This window comes from Notechis scutatus, chromosome 4 (assembly GCF_049901735.1).
Source record: "Notechis scutatus isolate UNSWTSFEM ecotype Mainland chromosome 4, rNotScu1.2, whole genome shotgun sequence".
NCBI classification, from domain to species: domain Eukaryota; kingdom Metazoa; phylum Chordata; class Lepidosauria; order Squamata; family Elapidae; genus Notechis; species Notechis scutatus.
This window is the reverse complement of record NC_142012.1, coordinates 685,273-706,952: the sequence shown is the minus strand read 5'-3', so window position 1 is coordinate 706,952 and position 21,680 is coordinate 685,273. Positions and strand designations below refer to the sequence as shown.

At 47.3% G+C, this 21,680-nt stretch overlaps 1 protein-coding gene across 1 annotated transcript in view; it reads left to right on the top strand.

The window, feature by feature from the left end:
* The first annotated feature begins 7,347 nt into the window (after window positions 1–7,347).
* Window positions 7,348–21,680, top strand: part of FBXO41 (F-box protein 41) — a 36,396-nt gene continuing 22,063 nt past the window's right edge. Inside the window, exons 1-4 of the mRNA XM_087962632.1 lie at window positions 7,348–8,298; window positions 14,966–15,200; window positions 19,724–19,803; window positions 21,195–21,550. Of these exons, the coding sequence (XP_087818758.1) occupies window positions 7,547–8,298; window positions 14,966–15,200; window positions 19,724–19,803; window positions 21,195–21,550 (1,423 nt within the window). The 5' untranslated portion in view covers window positions 7,348–7,546. The remainder of the gene's footprint in view (window positions 8,299–14,965; window positions 15,201–19,723; window positions 19,804–21,194; window positions 21,551–21,680) is intronic.

Sequence of the window (21,680 nt, the reverse complement as noted above, 5' to 3'; positions counted from 1 at the left end):
GCAGAAATGCAATAAGCATCTCTAGTGCGAATCGATGACGGACTTTGCCAAGTGGTCAGGGCGGTCACGGAAGCAGCTTTCTGGACCGAGCTGGTGAAATATGAACAGGAGTAATGAAATCCAAAAATGGTGCATAACATGTGGGAATAAAATCCTGGATGCTGAGAAGGTTTGCATATTTGTGAATAGTCGGCACTGATATATATGATAGACAGCTTTGGCGGGAAATTAATACACTAAACTGAATCATTTTTCTTTTCTCTGTCTTTTCCTTCCTTCCTTCCTTCCTTCCTTCCTCATTCCTTCCCTCCCTCCTTCCCTCCTTCCCTTCCACCATCCATCCATTAAACATCCATTCTAAATTTTACGCCTTCCTTCCTTCCTTCCCTCCTTCCTCCCTCCCATTCACCAATCCATCCATCCATCCATCCACCATTCCGCTCATCCAAAATTCCAGGGCTGGCTTGCTTCCCTCCTCTTCTCTTCTTTCTTTCTTCCTCCCTCCCTCCCTCCCACCATCCATCCATCCATTCTAAATTCTAGTCCTTCCTTCCTTCCTTCCTTCCTTCCTTCCTTCCTTCCTTCCTTCCTTCCTTCCTTCCTTCCTTCCTTCCTTCCTTCCATTCTTCCTCCCTCTCCCTACTCACCAGCCAGCCAGCCATTCTAGTTTAGGCATCCCTTCGTTTCTTCCTTCCTTCTTTCCTCTATTCCTCCCTCCCACCATCCATCCATTCTAATTTCTAATCTTTCCTTCCTTCCTCTATTCCTCCCTCCCTCCCACCAGCCAGCCAGCCATTCTAAAGTCTAGGCCTGCCTTCCTTCCTTCCTTCCTTCCTTCCTTCCTTCCTTCCTTCCTTCCTTCCTTCCTTCCTTCCTTCCTTCCCTTCCTTCCCTTCCCTTCCTTCCCTTCCCTTCCCTTCCCTTCCCTTCCTTGTTTCCCTCCCTCCCTCCTTCCTTCCCTTCCCTTTCTTCTTTCCCTCCCTCCCTCCTTCCTTCCTTCCTTCCTTCCTCCCTTCCCTTCCTCCCTTCCTTCCTTCCTTCCCTTCCCTTCCCTTCCCTTCCTTCTTTCCCTCCTTCCTTCCTTCCTTCCTTCCTACCTTCCTTCCTTCCTTCCCTTCCTTCCTTCTTTCCTTCCTTCCTTCCTTCCTTCCTTCCTTCCTTCCTTCCTTCCTTCCTTCCTTCCTTCCTTCCTTCCTGATTGTTGGTCTAGTATTAATCTCTGCTTATCTGGGTGTTGGGGCTCACAAGGAGCTTCTTTGGCCTTTGTGTTTCCTTTTGAGTCTTTTTGATACTCTCCCTTGAGTGGTACGTAGAATTACACACAACAACTTATTCTCAGATAAAGTTAATGGGGTCCCTGGCTTGTATTTCTTTCTTTCTTTCTTACTCTCTCTTACTCTTTCTCTGTGCTTTTCATGGTACTACAGGTCCCAAAACAGGAAGAGCATGATGGATATGTAGGTACGAAGTCCAATAGACTAGTTGGGAAGCGGCCCTTCTTGTCTGCTGTCCAAGGTCCTGAAATCCCCTTGACTCGTTCTCATAATCCACTTCACCCAATCTCTGGTCTCTGTTAAAGATAGTCCTTGACTTGCGACCACAACTGAGCCCCAAATTGCTGTTGCTAAGCGAGACAGTCATTGTTAGTTTTGCCCCATTTTATAACCTTGCTTGCCACAGTTGTTAAGTGAGTTGTTCAGTTAGAAACACAGTGAATCAGGCTTCCTCCATTGTGTTGTGGTTCGCCGGCAGCTGGTGCAGCCGGCAGCAGAGTCGGACAGTGGGGAAGAAAGGGGACCAGTTTGGGAGTCTGGAGAGGACTCAGACGAGGGTCCTGCATCCAATGGAGATGGGACCAGCACCATCCGGGAGTGGGGTGCTGCCTGCAGAGCCTCTGGAGTCTGGTAGCAGCGAGGCAGAGGAACAAGGGGAGCCTGTTCCCAGTGCGCGTAGGCGCAGAGCTGCCAGAAGGCAAGAGCAGCTGACACAAAAGGGGCGACTCAGGAGTAAGGCTGGAAGGTGATGGCCCCTCTCCTAAGGGATAAAAGTCAGGCCTAAATGACGAAACCTTTGCAGGAAGCAAAGTCATTTGATCGGTTCAGATTCATTCTTGACGCACTTTGTACTTCAGTTGGTTTTTTTTTTTCCTAGTTCATTGGACACTTCTGTTATTGGCAACACTTCATAGGGAAGAAAGGTGGATGCTGATCTCGAGGGACTGTTTTGAGATTCATTACAGGCTGGGAATGAAAACAATTCCCAGCGTTACAATAAAATAAGACTTGTTTTTAAGATAAGCATGCGTGTCATGCCCTTGTTAGAGTTAGACTCTGAGGGAGAGGAGGAACAGCCGACAGGGAGTGGAAGTGTGGCTCCGGGGGTTGTGGAGGAGGCTGGGGAAGGGCAGAGGCCAACTGGGCAGTCAGAGGAAGAACCAGGCTCATCCTCTCTTCATCCTAGGACACGCAGGGAGGAATGGAGAAGGAAACAACTTGGCTTACGAGAGAGGAAGTGGCCATGATCCCCCTCATTGGTTGCAGCTGGGGAGACTAGTATATAAGAGAGACGGTTAAAACACAGTGTTGCTAGAAGCAAAGCGTGTTTTATTTTGGGCTGAAGTTATCTTGGTTGGCGCCCTTCCAACAGACTGTGCCTTGTTATCTCCTTGAATTTGGTAATTGCTTATTCTGGTTTGTTGTGGAAATTCCTTCGTTGTAGTTTGTTTTGTTTTTTTTATTTCCCCTCTATCTGCTCATTAAGTTTGGACTGTTTTGCTTTCTTTTGAAGACTATTTTTGAGTACGTTTTATCTCCAACTGATTATTATTGAACAGTGGGGCCAAGTTGGAGGCATTAAAGGACATTTATTTACATTTTGGATTTTGTTACGTTTGTGTTACACTCTGGGTCCTCACAGTGTGCCTAATTACGGTCTAGGAAGCCTTGGTCAGAACACATTGAGGTTGCTTGTCCGAAGGTCACAAAAGGAGATCACATTGCAACCGTCATAAATACGAGTCAGTTGCCAAAGGTCTGAATTTTAATCATGCGACCATGGGGAATGCTGCAATGGTCATAAGTGTGAAAAACGATCGTACGTCCCTTTCTTCCCAGTGTCCTTGGGAGTTTGAATAGTCACTAAACAAATGGTTGTAAGTCAAGGACTATTTGTATTTCCCTTTGGATCTTGTCCAGCATGCTACAAATGTCAACAAAGGGGGGGGAAGGATTTTGAAGTTCAGGTAATCCTCGACTTACAACCGTTCATTTAGTGACGGTTCCAACCTTACAACGGCACTGGAAAAAAAGTGAACCGATGACTGTTTTTCACTCTTAACGACCATTGCAGAGCATTCCCAATGTCACATGATCAAAATTTGGACGCTCGGCAGCTGACTCGTATTTATGACGGTTGCAGTGTCTCGGGGTGGGGGGGAGGTCACGTTGTTGTTGGAAATAACTCAAAGCCAACAAAAGAAACTTGGATCGTTGAAAGCAAAGAGGATTTATTAAAAAGAAATATTAAGACGGTTTGCAAAGCGCCGGTGGTCTTTAGAACCTCAAGGAACAGGCTCGAGATCAAAAGCCATCCCTTGAGAACCTCAAAACATACTTTATGTGCAGTTTCATCGGGTCACCCAAGTTCCCTCCTTCTTTGAGACTCATTCCTTCCCAAGTTCAAACTCATTGGATTTGCCCTCAGGTGTTGCAACTAATCCCAGGATGTCTCCAGGGAGAATGGTCTCCTTCCGTTACGTTCTCATCCGTGCCCCTCCAAAGTACCTCTTACTTTGGCTGCCCACATGGCATCTTTCCTTAGCGTTAAGGAATGTAGCATCCCCTCATCAGGGCCTCTTTCTAAGCTCATCATATACTACCATTTTTCCAAAGAGATGATAACAATAACTCCCCCCGAACATAAATATAATATAAAATAATAATATACATAAGATAAAAATATAAAAAGGCTTAACCATGGAGCATGTCAAAAGTATAAAAGCAAAACATGTAAATACAGGGAGACATGTTTCATTGGGTAACAGATTCATAGAATTGGAAGGGATCCCGCAAGGTCATCTAGTCCAACCCCCATTTGTGAAACCTTTAAGCATCTTGTGTACCATTTTATTTTTGAATTTGCTTATTTCTAATAACGTGATCCCCTTTGGTGACCTTCTGACAAGCAAACTCGGCTTGGCGACAGACTCGTTTTTATGACGGTTTTACCATCCTGTGATCGTCGTTTGCAATCTTCTGACCAGCGAAGCTGATGGGGAAAACTGGATCCGCTTAACAACCATGTGACTAACTTAACTACTGCAGTGATTCACTTAATGTCGTAAAGGGGGGCAAAATTCACTGAACAACTGTCTTGCTTACAACCACAATTGTGCCCCCAAATTTCTGTTGCTAAGTCGAGGAAAAAAAGAAAGAGAACAAATGTACAGTAGTATTTGTCAAACTTGCCAGCTTTAAGATAAATGGACTTCGACTCCCAGAATTCCCCATCCAGCCATCCAGATCAAAACCTTCTCTTGCAAATGGTTGTTTAGCTTCCATCTGAGCACTTAATAATGAAGTGGAAGTCAGGATCTCAGCGGACAGTTGATTCTACTGTTGAATTACTCTTTATTTCATCCGTTAATCTGTTGTGTTGTTGGCGTTTATTTTCCCCCCTTTCTCTGCTCTGATAATCAAAGCTGCGTATTTGAAAAGCCTTGAATGATACGTTGGAAATTCAAATCACACATCCCTTGTATGCAAAAAAAAGATGACGAGATGGGACATAGATGGGTTTTTAACACCAGACAGCGAAGTAAACAAATATGGATAGATCAAGCAATCATTATTCTTCTTTAAATTTATATACTGCCAGACTCCCTTGCAGCTCGGGGTGATTTTCAAAGCGTTTAAAAGATGAAAGGCATGACAATAAAAAACAATGAGAAACAACCAAGAAATAGATAGATAGGGTGGAATAAACTGGGTGATAGGGAAAAAAAGAAGAGAAACTAAGTTTTAAAAAAAGGAAGGATCAGCGCTTCAGGTCCCTTCAAGGCCACCTACGGGAGGGCTGTTTGGATTACACGGGGTACCCCATTCCAGAAGACAATCATTGCAAGAGAGAAGGTTCCTGATAGATGTCATAGCTTAGCTGAAGGGTTCTGGAATGTGACAACTTTACAGCATCAAATCAGCACCATGTAAAAAAGATCTTGAGACTCCGTCTTCAAACTTGAGAGTTTTAAGACTTGTGGACTTTCAACTCCCAGAATTCCTCCTCCAGTCATGTTAGCTCAGGAATTCAGGGAGTTGAAGTCCACAAGTCTTAATCTGGCCAAGTTGGAAGGCCCTTGTGATAGATGATGGATGGATGGATGGATGGATGGGTGGATAGATGGATGGATAGATAGATAGATAGATAGATAGATAGATAGATAGATAGATAGATAGATAGATAGATAGGGATGGATGGATGGATGGATGGATGGATGGATGGGGAGACAATAGACAGACAGACAGACAGATGATAGATCAGGGGCCTTCAAACTTGACAGCTTTAAGACTTGTGGACCAATTCCCAGAATTCCTCCTCCAGTCATGTTAGCTTCGGAATTCTGGGAGTTGAAGTCCACAAGTCTTAAACTTGACAAGTTTGAAGACCCTTGTGATATGATGGATGGATGGATGGGTAGATAGATATGGATGGGGAGACAATAGACAGGCAGACAGACAGATAATAGAATTCAGGGGTCTTCAAACTTGACAGCTTTAAGACTTGTGGGCTTTAACTCCCAGAATTCCTCCTCCAGTCATGTTAGCTCAGGAATTTGAGGAGTTGAAGTCCGTAAGTCTTAAACTTGCCAAGTTTGAAGGCCCTTGTGATATGATGGATGGATGGATGGATGGATGGATGGATGGGGAGACAATAGACAGACAGACAGATAGATGATAGAATTCAGGGGTCTTCAAACTTGACAGCTTTAAGACTTGTGGGCTTCAACTCCCAGAATTCCTCCTCCAGTCATGTTAACTCAGGAATTCTGGGAGTTGAAGTCCGTAAGTCTTAAACTTGCCAAGTTGGAAGGCCCTTGCTCTAAAGAGAAGAGCTGATTATGGGACTGGAGAGTACAACATACTGTATGAAGAACTGGAATTGGGTAGGTCTGATCTAGTGAAAAGAAGGACTGTTCTTTCTGGTTTTTCTTTGAAGACGTTTCCCTTCTCATCCAAGAAGCTTCTTCAGTTCTGACTGGAGGGAGGGGAACGGAAAGATTTCTACTCCTTGCAGACAGCTGGTCATTTGCATCTTTTTAGAGAGACATTGAGGCCACTTGGGGGTTTGTCTGCGTCCTCAGTTGTCCCAGAGGTGTTTTTTTCAAGAGGCAACTGGACTTTTTAGGTTTTTCCTTTGAAGACGTTTCACTTCTCATCCCCACCCCGTTTTCCTACTGATCGATCGTTCTTTATTTGGGATTGCAGGATACCATCTCCAGTTCCGTTCTCGGGGGGGGGGGGGAGAGAGAGAGAGACAGAGAGAAAGGGAGAGACTTTTGGCTTCATGCAAGGAAAGCAGCAGGAGCAGCAAAAGTCTTTCATTCTCTCCCCCAAATTCCGCCAGAAATGAGTCTTTGCGAGACTTCTTGTGCTGGCGCAGCCTCTTGGAGCAGGAGGCCTTGCAGGGTCCCAAAGACTCATTTCTGGCGAAGTTTGGAGGAGAGAAAGAAAGACTTCTGCTGCTTTCCTTGCATGGCCAAGTGAGGCACGTAGGACGAGTGGGGCAAGTTCCCCCCCTCCGCCCTTTCCCCCCTCCCCTCATTACCTCGTTGTTTGCAATGCACGCGACACAAGCCTTGTGTTCCCGCGGGCCATGTGGGCGGCGCAGCCTTGTGTTCCCGCACAGTCTGGATTAGTTAGTTTACTTTATTGTCATTGCACCTCGCACAATCAAATCAAACACATCATGCACATCATGACCATGAAAATAAACACAAACACACATCCTTCACACTCCACATTAATTGCTTTGGAGGTGACATTTCTCTGCGGACCACCCAAATTTTCTCGCGGACCACCAGTGGTTCCCCGGCCCATTGGTTGGCAACCAATGGACTAGATGACCTCCTGGGTCCCTTCCAACTCTGTTATTTTTTTGTTCTGAGCTGTTTGGGGCTGCTTCTCAGCCGCTTCCTTAAATCTGCAGCAGACCACGGATGGGGAAAGGGTGTCTCAGAGGACATAGGAGGAAAGGGGAAAATGCTGACCATCTTCTTTCTTTGCAGGTTCCTGATGCCAGTCCAGCCCCCGGCTGTCTCTCTGCCTTGGCTGCCAGGGTGTGCCACCTCCAAGCCTACCTCTCCTCTCCCATAGCCAGCGATGACTTTGTGGGACTGGCCTTTGTCTGTCCCACCACAAAGCTTCCACCCTTCCTGCTGCCCGAGTCCTGCGTCTCGGTTGGCCAACCGACCTACACCATGACAGGGTCCCGGCAGCTGGTTCCCGGCGGAGGAGGGCTGCGCGAGAGGTTGTGTGGCTTGGGTTGAAGGATGGCCTCTCTGGACCTGCCTTATCGCTGTCCGCGCTGCGGGGAACACAAGCGTTTCCGGAGCCTGTCCTCTCTAAGGGCTCACTTGGAGTACAATCACACCTATGAAACTCTCTACGTCTTGTCTAAGACGAACAGCATCTGCGATGCCACCATCTTCCCTTTGCTGACCGATGCCACCCTCTTGAGCCCAGCCACCCGCCGTGACATCTTTGAAAGCACCTCCTTCCAGGGCAGAGAGCAGCACCTCACTTGCGACCTCCTAGCAGCCGATGAGCTGGAGTCCTCGTCGTCTACCGCGTCGTCCCGCTACTTCCACGAGATCGAGATCCCGCTGACGGAGATCTTCACCCGCAAAGCCATGACTTCTTCCGCTACACCTCCGGCGGCCACCGCCGCCTCCTCCGCCGCGGCGACCGTCACCGCAGTGGATGCAGCTTATGAAGAAGGTTTGACCCGTTTGAAGATCCGGGCTTTTGAGAAGCTGGAAGTAGACAAACGTTTGGAGAAGTTCACCGAAGAAGTGGAGCAGAAGATCGCCTCCCAAGTGGGACGCCTCCAGGTGGAGTTAGACCGCAAGACCACCGAACTGGAGAAAGCCAAGCAAGAGAGCCTCAAACTCAGCCGTGAGAAACAAGAATTGGAGGACCGGGCAGTAGAGCTGTCCCGCCAGGTGGATGTCAGCGTGGAGATGTTGGCATCCCTCAAGCAAGACCTCGTCCTGAAGGAGCAGGAGTTGACCCGCAAGCAACAGTAAGTCTTAACTTTTTAGCTCTTGGAGCCCATGGGTTGATTCTCCAAATGGGGGGACTGTGTTGGTAACCATCGTGTTGTTTGACAAGTTTCGACCTCTTAAGGTAAGAGCTATCAAAAAGTGTTAAGCTGTTTAAATGTAGTAGCTGGAACAGTGAAGTGTACAGGAAGTCTTGTGATGACCCAAAGGGGCGTAGCACAAAGGCCACACAGCCAGATATTCAGGAGGAGTCCGTTTATTAGCTCCAACCTCGCCCACAAAGTCCTGGTTACCTTCTGGGCTGGAGAAAAACTCTCCCAGAATCAGCCTTTGGCTGCAGAGAATCAAGTCCAAAATGTGGTCAATAAAAACTAGCTATAAGTCGGATCAAGGCAAAATGAGGTAATTAGTCTGGCAGAGCAAGAGAAGGAATTCCAGATGTGCAGGGACAGCAGTGATTCAACCTAGTTGGGAGGATGCCAGGAATGCAGATAAGCAAAGTCAACACAAGATAAACTCACATTTGCTCCCAGAAGATACTGCACTCAGCTTGCATCTCTTTTAAACTCTCTTCCTAGCTGTGGCTAATGAAGGGAATCAGGGCCCTTTCCTCCCCTGTAAGCCATGCAACCCACGTTGCTCTCTTTTCCGTTCCTCCCTGTGTGTCCTAGGATGAAGAGGGGGTGGGCCTGGGTCTTCCTCTGAACTCCCTCTCCCTTGCTCTACTTCTTTCCTGCTCTGCCCAGCCAGATTTTGCCCTTCCCTAGTTTCCTCCACAGCCAACGGAGCCACACTCCCGCTCCCTGTCAGCTGTTCAACTTCCTCCTCAGATTCAGACTCTGACAGGGGCATGACACAGTCCTCGACTGATAACAGTTCATTTAGTGACCATTCAAAGTTATATTGGCACTGAAAAAAACAGACTTAGGACCGTTTTTCACAGTTACGACCTTTCTAGCATCCCCATGGTCATGTGATTGGCAACTGGTTCACATTTATGACTGTTGCAGGGTCACCCGATCCCCTTTTGAGACCAACAGAGAAGCCAGATTTCACTTAACAATCTGGCTATTAATTTTATCAGCTGCTGTGATTCACTTAACACCTGCAGCAAAAAGGTTGTAAAATGGGAAAACTTCACTTAAATGTCTCACACAACTGCAGAAATGTTGGGCTCAATTGTCGTACGTTGAGGACTAGCTGCACAATGAGTCAGAACACACAGTTATAGCCGATTGATCAGAGAGAGCTGGCTCCTGTGTGAGGCAACCTGCGCTGCGATTGGTCGCTGTGGGCTAAAAGGGGCGTTTCCTTGTTTCCCGCCTTTTTCTTCTGCCATGCTCTGCTATTTACCTCATGATGATGTCCCTGTGTGGATTTTACCTCATGATGCTCTTGTTTGCCTGACTATCTTGTTTGCTGTAAACATAGATATATGTGTAAAAATATATTTATTTATATAAAACTATGTGCCAGCATCCCTGATTTCATTTGGACAGTTGATGCCCAATTCCTTGTCAAAATATATATATATATATATAAAGCATCTTTGGGACAACGTGATTAGATGATTGAGAATCTCCATATATATGTCCCCAAAGGTGCTTTTTTTCCCCAAAAGGCGACTGGACTTTCTTTGTTTTTTTTTCCTTTGAAAACGTTTTGCTTCTCATCAGAGAAGCTTCTTCAGTTCTGTAGAATTGAAGAAGCTACTTGGGTGAGAAGCGAAACGTTTTCAAAGGAAGAAAAACAAGAAAGATCAATCGCTTTTGGGGGTGGGGGAAGAAGCACCTTTGGGACAACCAGGATTAGATGATTGAAAATATCCATAAACTTTTTGTCAGCTATCAAAAGGCAAATTCAGAAACTGGCTTTTCATTACACATCTGTGTATCTTCCGGGTTTGTTGGGACTACAATTCCCAGAATTCCCCATATTCTGGAAGGACAACAAGTTGGAGAAATTTGGGTTAAATCAAACTGTTAAAAATTCTATTATATCTGTTTATTATTATCTAACCACTTAGATAATAAAAACAGAAGTTAGAAATATGGGGATACAAAAAGGACTAATGTTGTACAAAGGAACTGTGATGACCCAGGGTGGGATACAAAATAAACACTGTCATCAAAAACAGGTGAAGCCCCTTTTATTCCTTCGCTCTGCTTCCAAACTCCAAAGATCCTTGACTGAAGACAAAAGTCTCCCACACAAACAGTTACAAGAAGGAGGAAAAAAGCAACACAAACCAGGCAAGATAAGGGCTGGAGGACATCCACAGATAACAGAATATACATTGGGAAGGACGCCAAACTCAGAGAGGAACCATAAACTAGAGAGATTTCCACGCTTTGTTTCCAGCGCTTGTCTGTACGCATGTCCGTCCTCTTATCCAGTTGTCACTGCTGCAGCGCAGGAAGAGGATCAGGGCCCCTTCCTCCCCCATAGACACGCCATTCATGTTTCTCCCTTATCCTCTCCTCCCTACGTGCCCTAGGATGAAGAGGGGATGGGCCTGGGTCCTCCCCTGACTGCCCAGCCGGCCTCTGCCCTTCCCCAGCTTCCTCCCCAACCTCCGGAGCCACACTTCCACTCCCTGTTGGCTGTTCCTCCTCTGACTCTACAGCGCCCTGGTGGTTCGGTGATTAGAGCCCAGTATTGCAGGCTGACTCTGCATGCCACTTCCAGAAGTAGTTCGATCCTGAACAACTCAAAGCTAGAAATTTTGATTATGCTGCAAGCGGGGAAACGGTCCTAAAGTCACTTTTTTTCAGTGCCTTTGTAATTTCCAGCGGTCACTAAATAGGTTGGGTTGTGTTTCCGACAGGAAAGCTGCCAAGGGGAATTGCTTCAAGGGGGTTTGGAGCCCCTTTTCCAGAGGATCAGAAGAAAATTAGAAATGCCCTCGATTTAGGATTGACTGAAGTGTTTTGAGAGCGAAATCGTTGAAATTTCTGCTTGCTTGCAAAGGCTGGTGTTTTTTTTCCCCCTTTTGGCTGGCTCGGCGGCTCAACGGTCAGAGTTAAGCCTTCAGGAGGAAAAGCTATCCTTGAGAGCAGAAGCTGCTCCCTGTAGTAGTAACTCTCCCTTCCCTGATCTTTATTTAACACCGGCATTTGCATAGAGATGAGAATCTTCGCTTCGTTTCCAATTAAGTCCCTGCAGCAGATCTGCCAGCTTTATTTTAAGTGCAGGAGAATACGCCGGTGAGGTTGTGCCATGTCCACCTTTGAAAATCATAGAATTCTAGGGCTGGAAGGGACCTTGGAGATCCTCTAGTCTAACCCCGCCCCCCTGCCCAATGCAGGAGAGACCTTATACCATCCGGGACAAATGGTGGTGCAATCTCTTCTTGACAACCTCCAGTGAAGGAGCACTCACAGCTCTGGAAGGCAAGCTGTTCACATAGCAACTTCCAGTCACTATTAGCAGTATCAAAGTAACAGTTAACTTTTGGAACAACTTGCCACTAGAAATTGTGGGTGTTTCAACCCACAAAAGTCTTCAAGAAGAGACTTGGACAGCTATTTGTCTGAAATGGTAGAGGAATTTCCTGCTTGAGCCACTGGGGTTGGACTAGAACAGTGGTCGCCAACCAGGGGGCCAGGGACCACTGGTGGTCTGTGAGAAAATGGTGGTCCGCACAGAAATATCTCCCCCAAAGCAATTAATCCAGGCTATGCAGGAACACAAAGCTACGCCACCCACATGGCCCGCGGAACACAAGGCTTGCGTCGCTTGCATTGCGAACAACACGAGGTAGTGGGGGAGGGGGAAAAGGGCGGAGGGGGGAACTTGCCCCCACTCACCCCACACGCCTGGCCTGGCCACCGGGCTGCTCCTTTCCACTTCTTCCTTCTTCTGCTTATGGCTGCACGCAAGGAAAGCAACCAAAGTCTTTCTTTCTCTCCTCCAAACTCCGCCAGAAATGAGTCTTTGGGACCCTGCAAGGCCTCCTGCTCCAAGAGGCTGCGCCGGCAAAGACTAGTTTCTGGCGGAGTTTGGGGGAGAGAAAGGAAGACTTCTGCGGCTTCTGCTGCTTTCCTTGCATGAAGCCAAAAGTCTCTCTCTCTCTCTCTCTCCCTGAGAACAGAGCTGGAGACGGTATCCTGAGATCCCAAATAAAGAATGATGGATCGGTAGGAAAACGGGGTGGGGGATTTCCCTGCAGACTTTTTGGGGGGGATTTTCCCAGGGTCTCTGGTCTGTGGGATTTAAAATGATGAGTTTGGTGCTCCCTGAGGTCCAAAAGGTTGGCGACCCCTGGACTAGATGACCTCCAAAATCCCTTCCGACTCTGGCATTCTGCTTCTGGATATGGTATCTTCTTCCCTATCTCCTAAATAAATAAGTGAAATAGGAGGGTTGGTTTCTCCGGGGTTTAAACATTTCAGGAACACCCTCAGCTCTTTGAGAAGATCCGTCCTTGTGATATATAAATTCCAGCCGCATTAAATATTCTGTTGGCTGGAATTTCATCATCCACTTCATTATTTCCTTGTCTTCTGGTGCCAATTAAACGGAGTCATATCTGGAAGGACAGCAAAGAATTCAATTTTTTGTTTTGTTTTTTGTTTTTTAACCAACGGAAGCTTCATCTCCCTGACTTGAACTGTCAACCTCAGTTTAGAACATGCAGACAAGAAAAGGAATAAACAGTTGATGGGTGAGAACCTACCGCATTTTTAATGGAATTGCATTTTAACAAGGAATAACCTTCGTGGCTCACAGGAAGACCATGCGGTATAAAATGCATTTCCTTTCCTGTCTGCAAAACTGGGGTGTTTTGTGAGTGGCACATCATACGTACATCATGGGGGCCTGGTTTGGGTTTTTTTTTTGGGGGGGGGGGTTGCGTGGGGCAGGATTCTAGTGACCGGTAGTCTTCGAGTTACGGCCACAGTCGAGCCTAAAATGTATGTTGCGAAGTAAGAAGCTTGTTGAAGTTGAGTTTTGCCCCGTTTTTTACGACATTTCTCGTAACGGTTGTGAGTGAACAACTGCAGTTGTTAAGTGAGTAACTCAGTTGTTAAGTGAATCTGGCTTTCCCATTGACTTGGCTTGTCAGAAGGTCTCACAAGGGGAGCACATGACACCCCCCCAGGACACTGCACTCCTTCCCTCCCTTTCTTTCCCTCCCTCCCTCCCAGTTCCTTCCTTCACTCCCTTTTCCTTCCTTCCTTCCTTCCTTCCTTCCTTCCTTCCTTCCTTCCTTCCTTCCTTCCCCTTCCTTCCTTTTTCCTTCCTTCCTTCCCTCCCTCCTTCCCAGTTCCTTCCTTCCTTCCTTCCTTCCTTCCTTCCTTCCTTCCTTCCTTCCTTCCTTCCTTCCTTCCTTCCTCCCCTTCTTTCCTCCCTCCTTCCCAGTTCCTTCCTTCCTTCCTTCCTTCCTTCCCTCCCCCTTCTTTCCCTCCCTCCTTCCCAGTTCCTTCCTTCCTTCCCTCCCCTTCTTCCCTCCCTCCTTCCCTTCCTTCCTTCCTTCCTTCCTTCCTTCCTTCCTTCCTTCCTTCCTTCCTTCCTTCCTTCCTTCCTTCCTTCCTTCCTTCCTTCCTTCCTCTCTCTCACCCTCCTCCCTCCCTCTTCTGTATTTTCCTTCCTTCCTTCCTTCCTTCCTTCCTTCCTTCCTTCCCCTTCCTTCCTTCCTTCCTTCTTCTTCCTTCCTTCCTTCCTTCCCTTCTTTCCTCCCTCCCTCCCTCCCTCCTTTCCTTCAAGGGGGCCCCCTCCAGCCCCCCTTCCCTGAAGCCATCCATCCAAGGGCATTTGCCTCCCCTCCTCTGGTGAAGCCCCCTGAGCTGTATCCTAGCCATCCACCGTCTCCCTGGGTTGCAACTTCGCCTGTGTTTATTGTCGCCAATTAGACCTGGCGCTGCCACCCGTTTATTCACCTAAGCTTTTAATTAACATCCACAGCATTACCCTGCTGCTTGCTAGCGGTTTTAATGCTTCTCCCTTGCTTTTCCTCTGGGTTGTGTAACATTGCGGCGTTCTTTCTTTCCATGGAATATATCCCTCTGCTGTGGTTGGTTTTTCACTTCGCGGTTTCCGAGCTCGGATGGAGAAGCTCTGCGGAGACATTTTTACATGATAAAACAGTGGTGAGGCAGATCGTAAAATGGGCAAAACTCACCGGGCCAACGGTCTCACTAAGCCACAGAAACATTGGGCTCGATTGTAGTCGCAAAACGAGGACTACTTCTGCCTGCGTGTACCTTTCTAATCCAGATGTGCAAGCAGGCCTCTTAACTCTCCGCTGTCAGGATTCCAACAATCGCCCTAATTAAATCATGATTCTGGAGCCAAACTTCAAAAAACTTCAAAGGATTTATTAGAGGCGACATACTGGCACTACCCTGTATGAAGCCAACTCTGGCACACGTAATTTACAGTCCCCTGTGACCCTGTTTCCCCCCTCCCTCCCCCCCTGGGTGTGTCATAAATCAGATTCTCCAATTGAGCACGTTCACAGGCTGGGTATCATCAATCACGTTCTCCAATTAAATATATTTGCGAGCAAAAGCTCTGGTAGTTTAGTTACAATCTTTTAAAGATAAAGAGTTGGAATGTAGTTTCGATCCTGCTGCATGGATCTTCCAGATTTCCTTCCTTCCTCCCCCCTCTTTTTTTATGGCAACTACTAATAAAAGAGGCATAGGAATGTTTTAGGAATTGACGTCCACTTCTTGCCCGCAGGGAGGTCATCCAGATCGACCAGTTCTTGAAGGAGACGGCCGTCCGCGAAGCCAACGCCAAAGTGCGCCTTCAGCAGTTCATCGAGGAGCTCCTGGACCGAGCCGACCGAGCCGAGAAGCAGCTTCAGATCATCAGCAGCAGTTGTGGAACCACCCCCAATTGTAGTTTGGGAAGATGTAGCATGCCGGGATCCAAAAACACCAGCCGAGGCGTAGCGAATGAAGCCAAGGGTGAGGTGGGTCTTCCCGAAGAGACGGAGATCATGGTCAAGGCAGGACCTCAGCTTTCTAACAGCGGGGACAAATCAACCAGTGGAACAGCTTGTTACCAGAAATCGGGGGGCGCTTCATCCCTGGAGGTTTTTAAGAAGAGACTAGACAGCCAGTTATCTGAAATAGTATAAGGTTCTCCTGATTGAGCAGGGGGCTGGACTAGAAGACCTCCAAGGTCCCTTCCAACTCCTATTCTATTCTATTCTATTCTATTCTATTCTATTCTATTCTACTCTACTCTACTCTACTCTACTCTACTCTACTCTACTCTACTCTACCCTACTCTATATTCTATTCTATTCTACTCTATTCTACTTTATTCTATATTCTATTCTATTCTATTCTATCTTTCTATTCTATTCTATTCTATTCCTACTCTATTCTATTCTATTCTATTCTACTCTATTCTACTCTATTCTGCTCTACTCTACTCTATATTCTATTCTACTCTATTCTACTTTATATTCTATTCTATTCTATTCTATTCTATTCTATTCTATATTCTATTCTATTCTACTCTATTCTATATTCTATTTACTCTTCTCTATATTCTACTCTATTCTACTCTATATTCTACTCTACTCTATATTCTATTCTATTCTATTCTATATTCTATATTCTATTCTATTCTACTCTACTCTATATTCTATATTCTATTCTACTCTACTCTATATTCTATATTCTATTCTACTCTACTCTATATTCTATATTCTATTCTATTCTACTCTATTCTATATTCTATTCTATATTCTATTGTATTCTACTCTACTCTATATTCTACTCTATTCTATACTCTGTTCTATATTCTATTCTACTCTACTCTACTCTACTTTATTCTATATTCTGCTCTATTCTATATTCTACTCTACCCTGCTCTACTGTACTCTATTCCTATTCTCAGCTCCTCTGGGTTCCTCCTTCTATTCAACGAAACTCTGTTTATTCAGGGCAGCCTCCGGTGTTAAAAGCATAAAAGTCCGTCAGCAGGGTTTACGCGGAGTGCATCCATGCAAGCGAGATCAATGTGGGTAAATAGAAACTCCCATGTTCAAGAGCATGATGCTTGTCAATAACAGAGTTGGGAGGGACCTCAGAGGTCTTCTAGCCCAACCCCCCAGCTCAGACAGAAAACCTGATATACCATTTCAGACAAATGGTTGTCCAAGCTCTTCTTTAAAACCTCCAGTGTCGGAGCACCCACAGCTTCCGGTGGCAAGCCGTTCCCCTGGTTAATTGTCCTCACTGTCAGGAAATTTCTCCTTAGTTCTTAGGTTGCTTCGGTGCTTGATGAGTTTCCATCCGTGGCTCCTTGTCCTGTCTTGTTTTGAGGACAAGAAGCGACATTCCAAACAAGAACCCCTGACTTGCGTGGATGAGACCCATAGTGGAGCTGTTTGGGTGTTTTTTTTTTAATTTATTTATTTAGGATTTTATTTTATTCTGTTTCGATTCCCTCGTACCGGCTGGGGCTGGGGATGGAAACCAGGGGTGGGCTTCAAAAATGTCAGCAACGGGTTCTCCGCCCGGTTGCTGGGTGGGCGTGGCTTAGTCAGCCTCCTGCACCAGAGCAGGAGGAGGGTGGGGGGCGTTTTTCACCCTCCCCAGGCTCAGGAGGCTCTCTGGAAGCTGGAAACGGGCCCGTTTCCGGCCTTCCTGAACTTCTAGGAGGCCCGTTTTTCACTCTCCCCGAGCCTCCATGCGCATCCTGCACTTCCCTGCATCCAAAACAGGCCACATGGGGACTCATGGGAGGGGAGGGGAGGGGTAGGCAGGGCCAGCCTCAAGGTTGGGATTCTACCAGTTCGCACCTATTCACTAGAACCAGTTGTTAACCTTCTAAGCAGTTCGGAGAACCGGTTGTTAGAAGAAATTCCTGGGGCTAATCCTGTAAGGAAGGCAGGAAGGAAACATTCTGGTGTTGCTTACAGAAGCTGCCTCTCTGTTAACCCTTATTACATTTGTGGCAGGACTAGACTTCCTGTCTCTGGAACTTCTCTGGTTGTTTTTTTTCCTCCTTTGCTGGTACTTTGCTTGTGTGGAGCGACCATTCGAAGTTGCAACGTCACTGAAAAAAGTGACTTATGACCATTTTTCACACTTACGACGGTTGCAGCATCCCCACGGTCATGAGAGGACAGGCGTGCCTCGATGTGAGTGATATTGAGTTGGCCACGCCTAGCCAATAACATGACCCCCAAGCCATGTTCACCCAGTCACATGACCACCAAGCCGCGCCCACCCCCTAAGCCACACCCACAGAACCGGTTGTTAAAAATTTTGAATCCCACCCCGGACAGCGTGGAGTGGGATTTGGGGGTTTTCTGAACTGCACAGAATCTTAGCTGGGGGCTTTCCTGGACTGGTTGAAATCCACACGTCGGAAACCTGAAAAGCCCTGGTCTAAACTAATGCAGGGATGTGGGTCCTCCGCAGTAGCTACAATGCTTGCAGAGAGGATTAGAAACAGTGTGCTCGCCATTAGAAACTGTGTGTGAAAAGTGTGAGAAGCCCATGGAATGAGAAAAACAATGATCTGGCCACCTTTCCTTCTAAAAGGAAACTAGAGGACAACAAGATCAATGAAGCTCATTCCCCTTATTGATAGATGTCAAGGTATTCTTGAGAGGATGCACCACGGGGGAATGTTCGGCTTATATCGTGTGGTGAGCGTCTGTTTTTGCTTTAAAGCTCCTTAAAATCTACGTTTTTGATCTTTGAAAACATCCTAAGATTCTTTTTTCTTAAGCAATTAGGCGAGACTAAACTGACCGTTTGTTCTTCTCCGCCTCAGCTGTGATAAGGTAGATTGGCAGGCTTTAACCTGTATCCTTGGAGACTGTTGAGTTATACAACAAGTTGCATAGTTACACATAGTTACTGAGTTATGTGCCGCACCGCCTAGAGTGTAATTCAGCATCCATGTTGGAAGGAGATGGCTTTTCAGAACAAAATGGTTCCTACTGAAATACAGCCCCTCGCACATCTGGGAGGTTGGACCTTTGGTTAAGTCCTCCGCCGTGCTCGGATCTCACACAAATTAAAAGTAGATGATCACCAGGCTGGGTTCTCCGTAGAGCAAGAGGACAAATTAGAAGGATCTTCTCCAGTTTTCTTAGGAACTCAAAAATTCCAATTCAGGAATAGAGCTGAATGGGGACCTTGGAGGTCATCTAGTCCAGTGGTTGCCAACCGGTGGGCCGGGGACCACTGGTGGTCTATGAGAAAATGTTGGTGGTCCGCAGAGAAATGTCAACCCGAAGCAATTAATCCAGGCTGCGCGGGAACACAAGGCTGCGCCGCCCACGTGGCCCACGGGAACACATGGCTTGCATCGCGAACAACACGAGATAGTGAGGGGACGGGGGAAAGGGTGGAGGGGGGAACTTGCCCCACTCGCCCCACATGCCTGGCCTGGCCACCGGGCTGCTTCTTTCCGCTTCTTTCTTCTTCTGCTTTTGGCTGCACGCAAGGAAAGCAGCCAAAGTCTTTCTTTCTCTCCCCCAAACTCCACCAGAAATGAGTCTTTGGGACCCTGCAAGGCCTCCTGCTCCAAGAGGCTGAGCCGGCAAAGACTCGTTTCTGGCGGAGTTTGGGGGAGAGAAAGAAAGACTTCTGCTGCTTCTGCTGCTTTCCTTGCATGAAGCCCAAAGTCTCTCTCTCTCTGTCTCTGTCTCTCTCTGTCTCTCTCTCTCTCTCTCTCCCCCTGAGAATGGAGCTGGAGACGGGATCCTGTGATCCCAAATAAAAGAATGATCAATCGGTAGGAAAACGGGGTGGGGGATTTTCCTGCAGACTTTTTTGGGGATTTTCCCAGGGTCTCTGGTCCGTGGGATTTTAAAATGATGAGTTTGGTGGTCCCAGAGGTCCAAAAGGTTGGCGACCCCTGTCCAACCCCCTGCCCAAGCAGGAGAAGCTATATACCCTTTCAGACAAGTGGCTGTCCAGCCTCTTCTTAAAAACCTCCCGTGTCGAAGCACTCCACAACCTCTGGAGGCAAGTTGTTCCATGGGTTAATTGTTCTAAAACTGGAAACTGTTTTGAAAACTGAACAAAGAGAGAAGCAAACCTAGAACGAAGGAGAAATTTGCTAACAGGTAGAACAATTAACCAGTAGAACAACTTTCCACCAGACACTGTGGGTTCTTCATCACTGGTGGTTTCTAATAAGAGACACTGGGCCACCATTTGTCTGGAATTGTGCATGAGCAGGGGGGGTTTGCAGTAGAACATTTTCCAAGGTACTTTCCAGCTCTATTCTGAAAACAAAAAAGACACAGCTATCTTAAAAAGAGCATCCTGAAGTGTTGCAATCCTTTTCCACATACAACGGTGATTTCCCCTTCGAAGATAATGCCGATTTGAATTCCTGCCCTCCGTCCTCTATATGTCTGTGGTGGTGGGGTGGTCCCACGAGGGGAGCAGGAACTAGTGGCTTAAGGGACGTGGGATGAAGTGGGATGACCTCCCTGTTGTCTCTCCTTTCCAGAGAGAGAAGCATTCGATGGCTGACACAACCCCGCACAGCTCTTACGCCGTTTCCAATCAGAGGTCATCGTCCAGCACCGGGTATGGAATCAGCTCGCAGTTTGCGCTTTGCACATCTGGTTGTTTCCCTTTTTTCTTTTTCTGTTTCAATTTTTTTTTATTCAAAGCATTAAACAGAGTGTAATGGCCCTGGGCGTGGCACAAAAAAAAACCCCACAGTCACATAAGTAAGAAGGGTCCCTTTAATACCTCCAACTTTGCCCCCAATGTCCAATGTTACCTTCTGGCTGGAGAGAAAAAAAAACTCTCCCAAGAACATCCTTTTAATGGAGGAAATTCAGTCTGAAAACAAAGTACATACAAACTAACTAAAAATCCACACAAACCACGCTGCAGTGATTAACTTGACAGGGCGGGAGAAGGAATTGCAGACTTGAAAGGCCAGCAAAACACACACAGTTGGGAAGATGCCAGGAACACAGATAAGCCTCCACGATACCAGATAATTCACGATTTGTTCCCAACAGTTTGCTGTGTGCACCTTTTTAAGCACTGTGTTCCCAGCTGCAGCTAATGAAGGGAATCAGGGCCCTTTCCTCCCCGTAAGCCACACAACTCATATTGCTCCCTTCTCCATTCTTCCCTGTGTGCCCTAGGATGAAGAGGAGGTGGGCCTGGGTCTTCCTCTGAACTCAATCTCCCTTGCTCTACCTCTCCCCTGCTCTTCCTAGCCAGACTTTGCCCCTCCCCAATTTCTTCCATAGCCAAGGGAGTCACATTCCCACTCCGTCAGCTGCTCAGCCCCCCCCCTCAATCAGAGTCTGACAGGGGCATGACACAGAGGTCCCCAACAGAGGTGGTATTCAGCAGGTTCTGACCAGTTCTGGAGAACCGGTAGTGGAAATTGTGAGTAGTTCTGGAGAACCAGCCAATCCCACCCCTGACTGGCCCCATCAACCCCATCTCTTCTCTGCCTCCCATCGGCTGGGTCTCCTTTGGTTGCCCTGTAGAGGAGAATGGAGCTGGAAAGCAGGTTAGTGGGGTGGGGAGGGAATGGGGATTTTGCAGTATCCTTCCCTGCCATGCCCACCAAGCTATGCCAGGCCCACCAAGCCACGCCCACAGAACCTGTAGTAAAAAAAATTTGAGTCCCACCACTGGTCCCCAGGGATGGGGGAAAAAACCAGGATCAAGGGTGACAATGAATGGTGTGTCTCAGAGTCAGCTACACCCAGGCAGTGCCAATAAATCCTTTGGAAGTTTTGGAAGTTTGGCTCGAGACTCGTGATTTAAATGGGGGCAACTGCCGGAATCCTGACACCAAATGGTTAGGAAAACCCTGGTCTAGATGATGCTGGGTTGACCCTTTGACCCATCGAGATTCCAGATTCTCAGAGAGCACCCTCATGTCAGCCCTGAGCTGCAAATATTCTCCTTTATTAGATTCCAGACTTTTGGCTGTTTAATTTCAGCGCCTCCAGCTGCGCCAAAGCGATCTCCCAGAGCTCGGGATGCTACGACAGTGACAGTCCCGAAGCTTATCAAGGAGGCGAGAACAGCAATGGGCCATCCTACCAGTCTCGAGGCTCAGAGAGCGGCTTTGACCGGCCCGGCGGAGTGCGCAGCTCGGCTTTGCGCAGACAGGCTATTCAGAATTGGCACCGCCGGCCATACCGGAACAGCACCGAGGGCGAGGAAGGAGACATCTCCGACATCGGATCCCGGACCACTGAGTCGGAGGCGGAAATGTGGGACCTGGAGCCCAGGGTGCCCACTGAGGTCCAGCAGGTGAATTTCTCCAGGCCAGGACACAATTCCAGGATGGCAGGTAGGTTTTGTCCCCTGAGCAGACCAGAGTCCAGCAAAGGTAGTGGGTCTGACATCAGTTGTAACAGAAATAACAGAATTAATAATGATTGTATAATCGCAGAATAACCGAATTAATAATAATTCAGAAT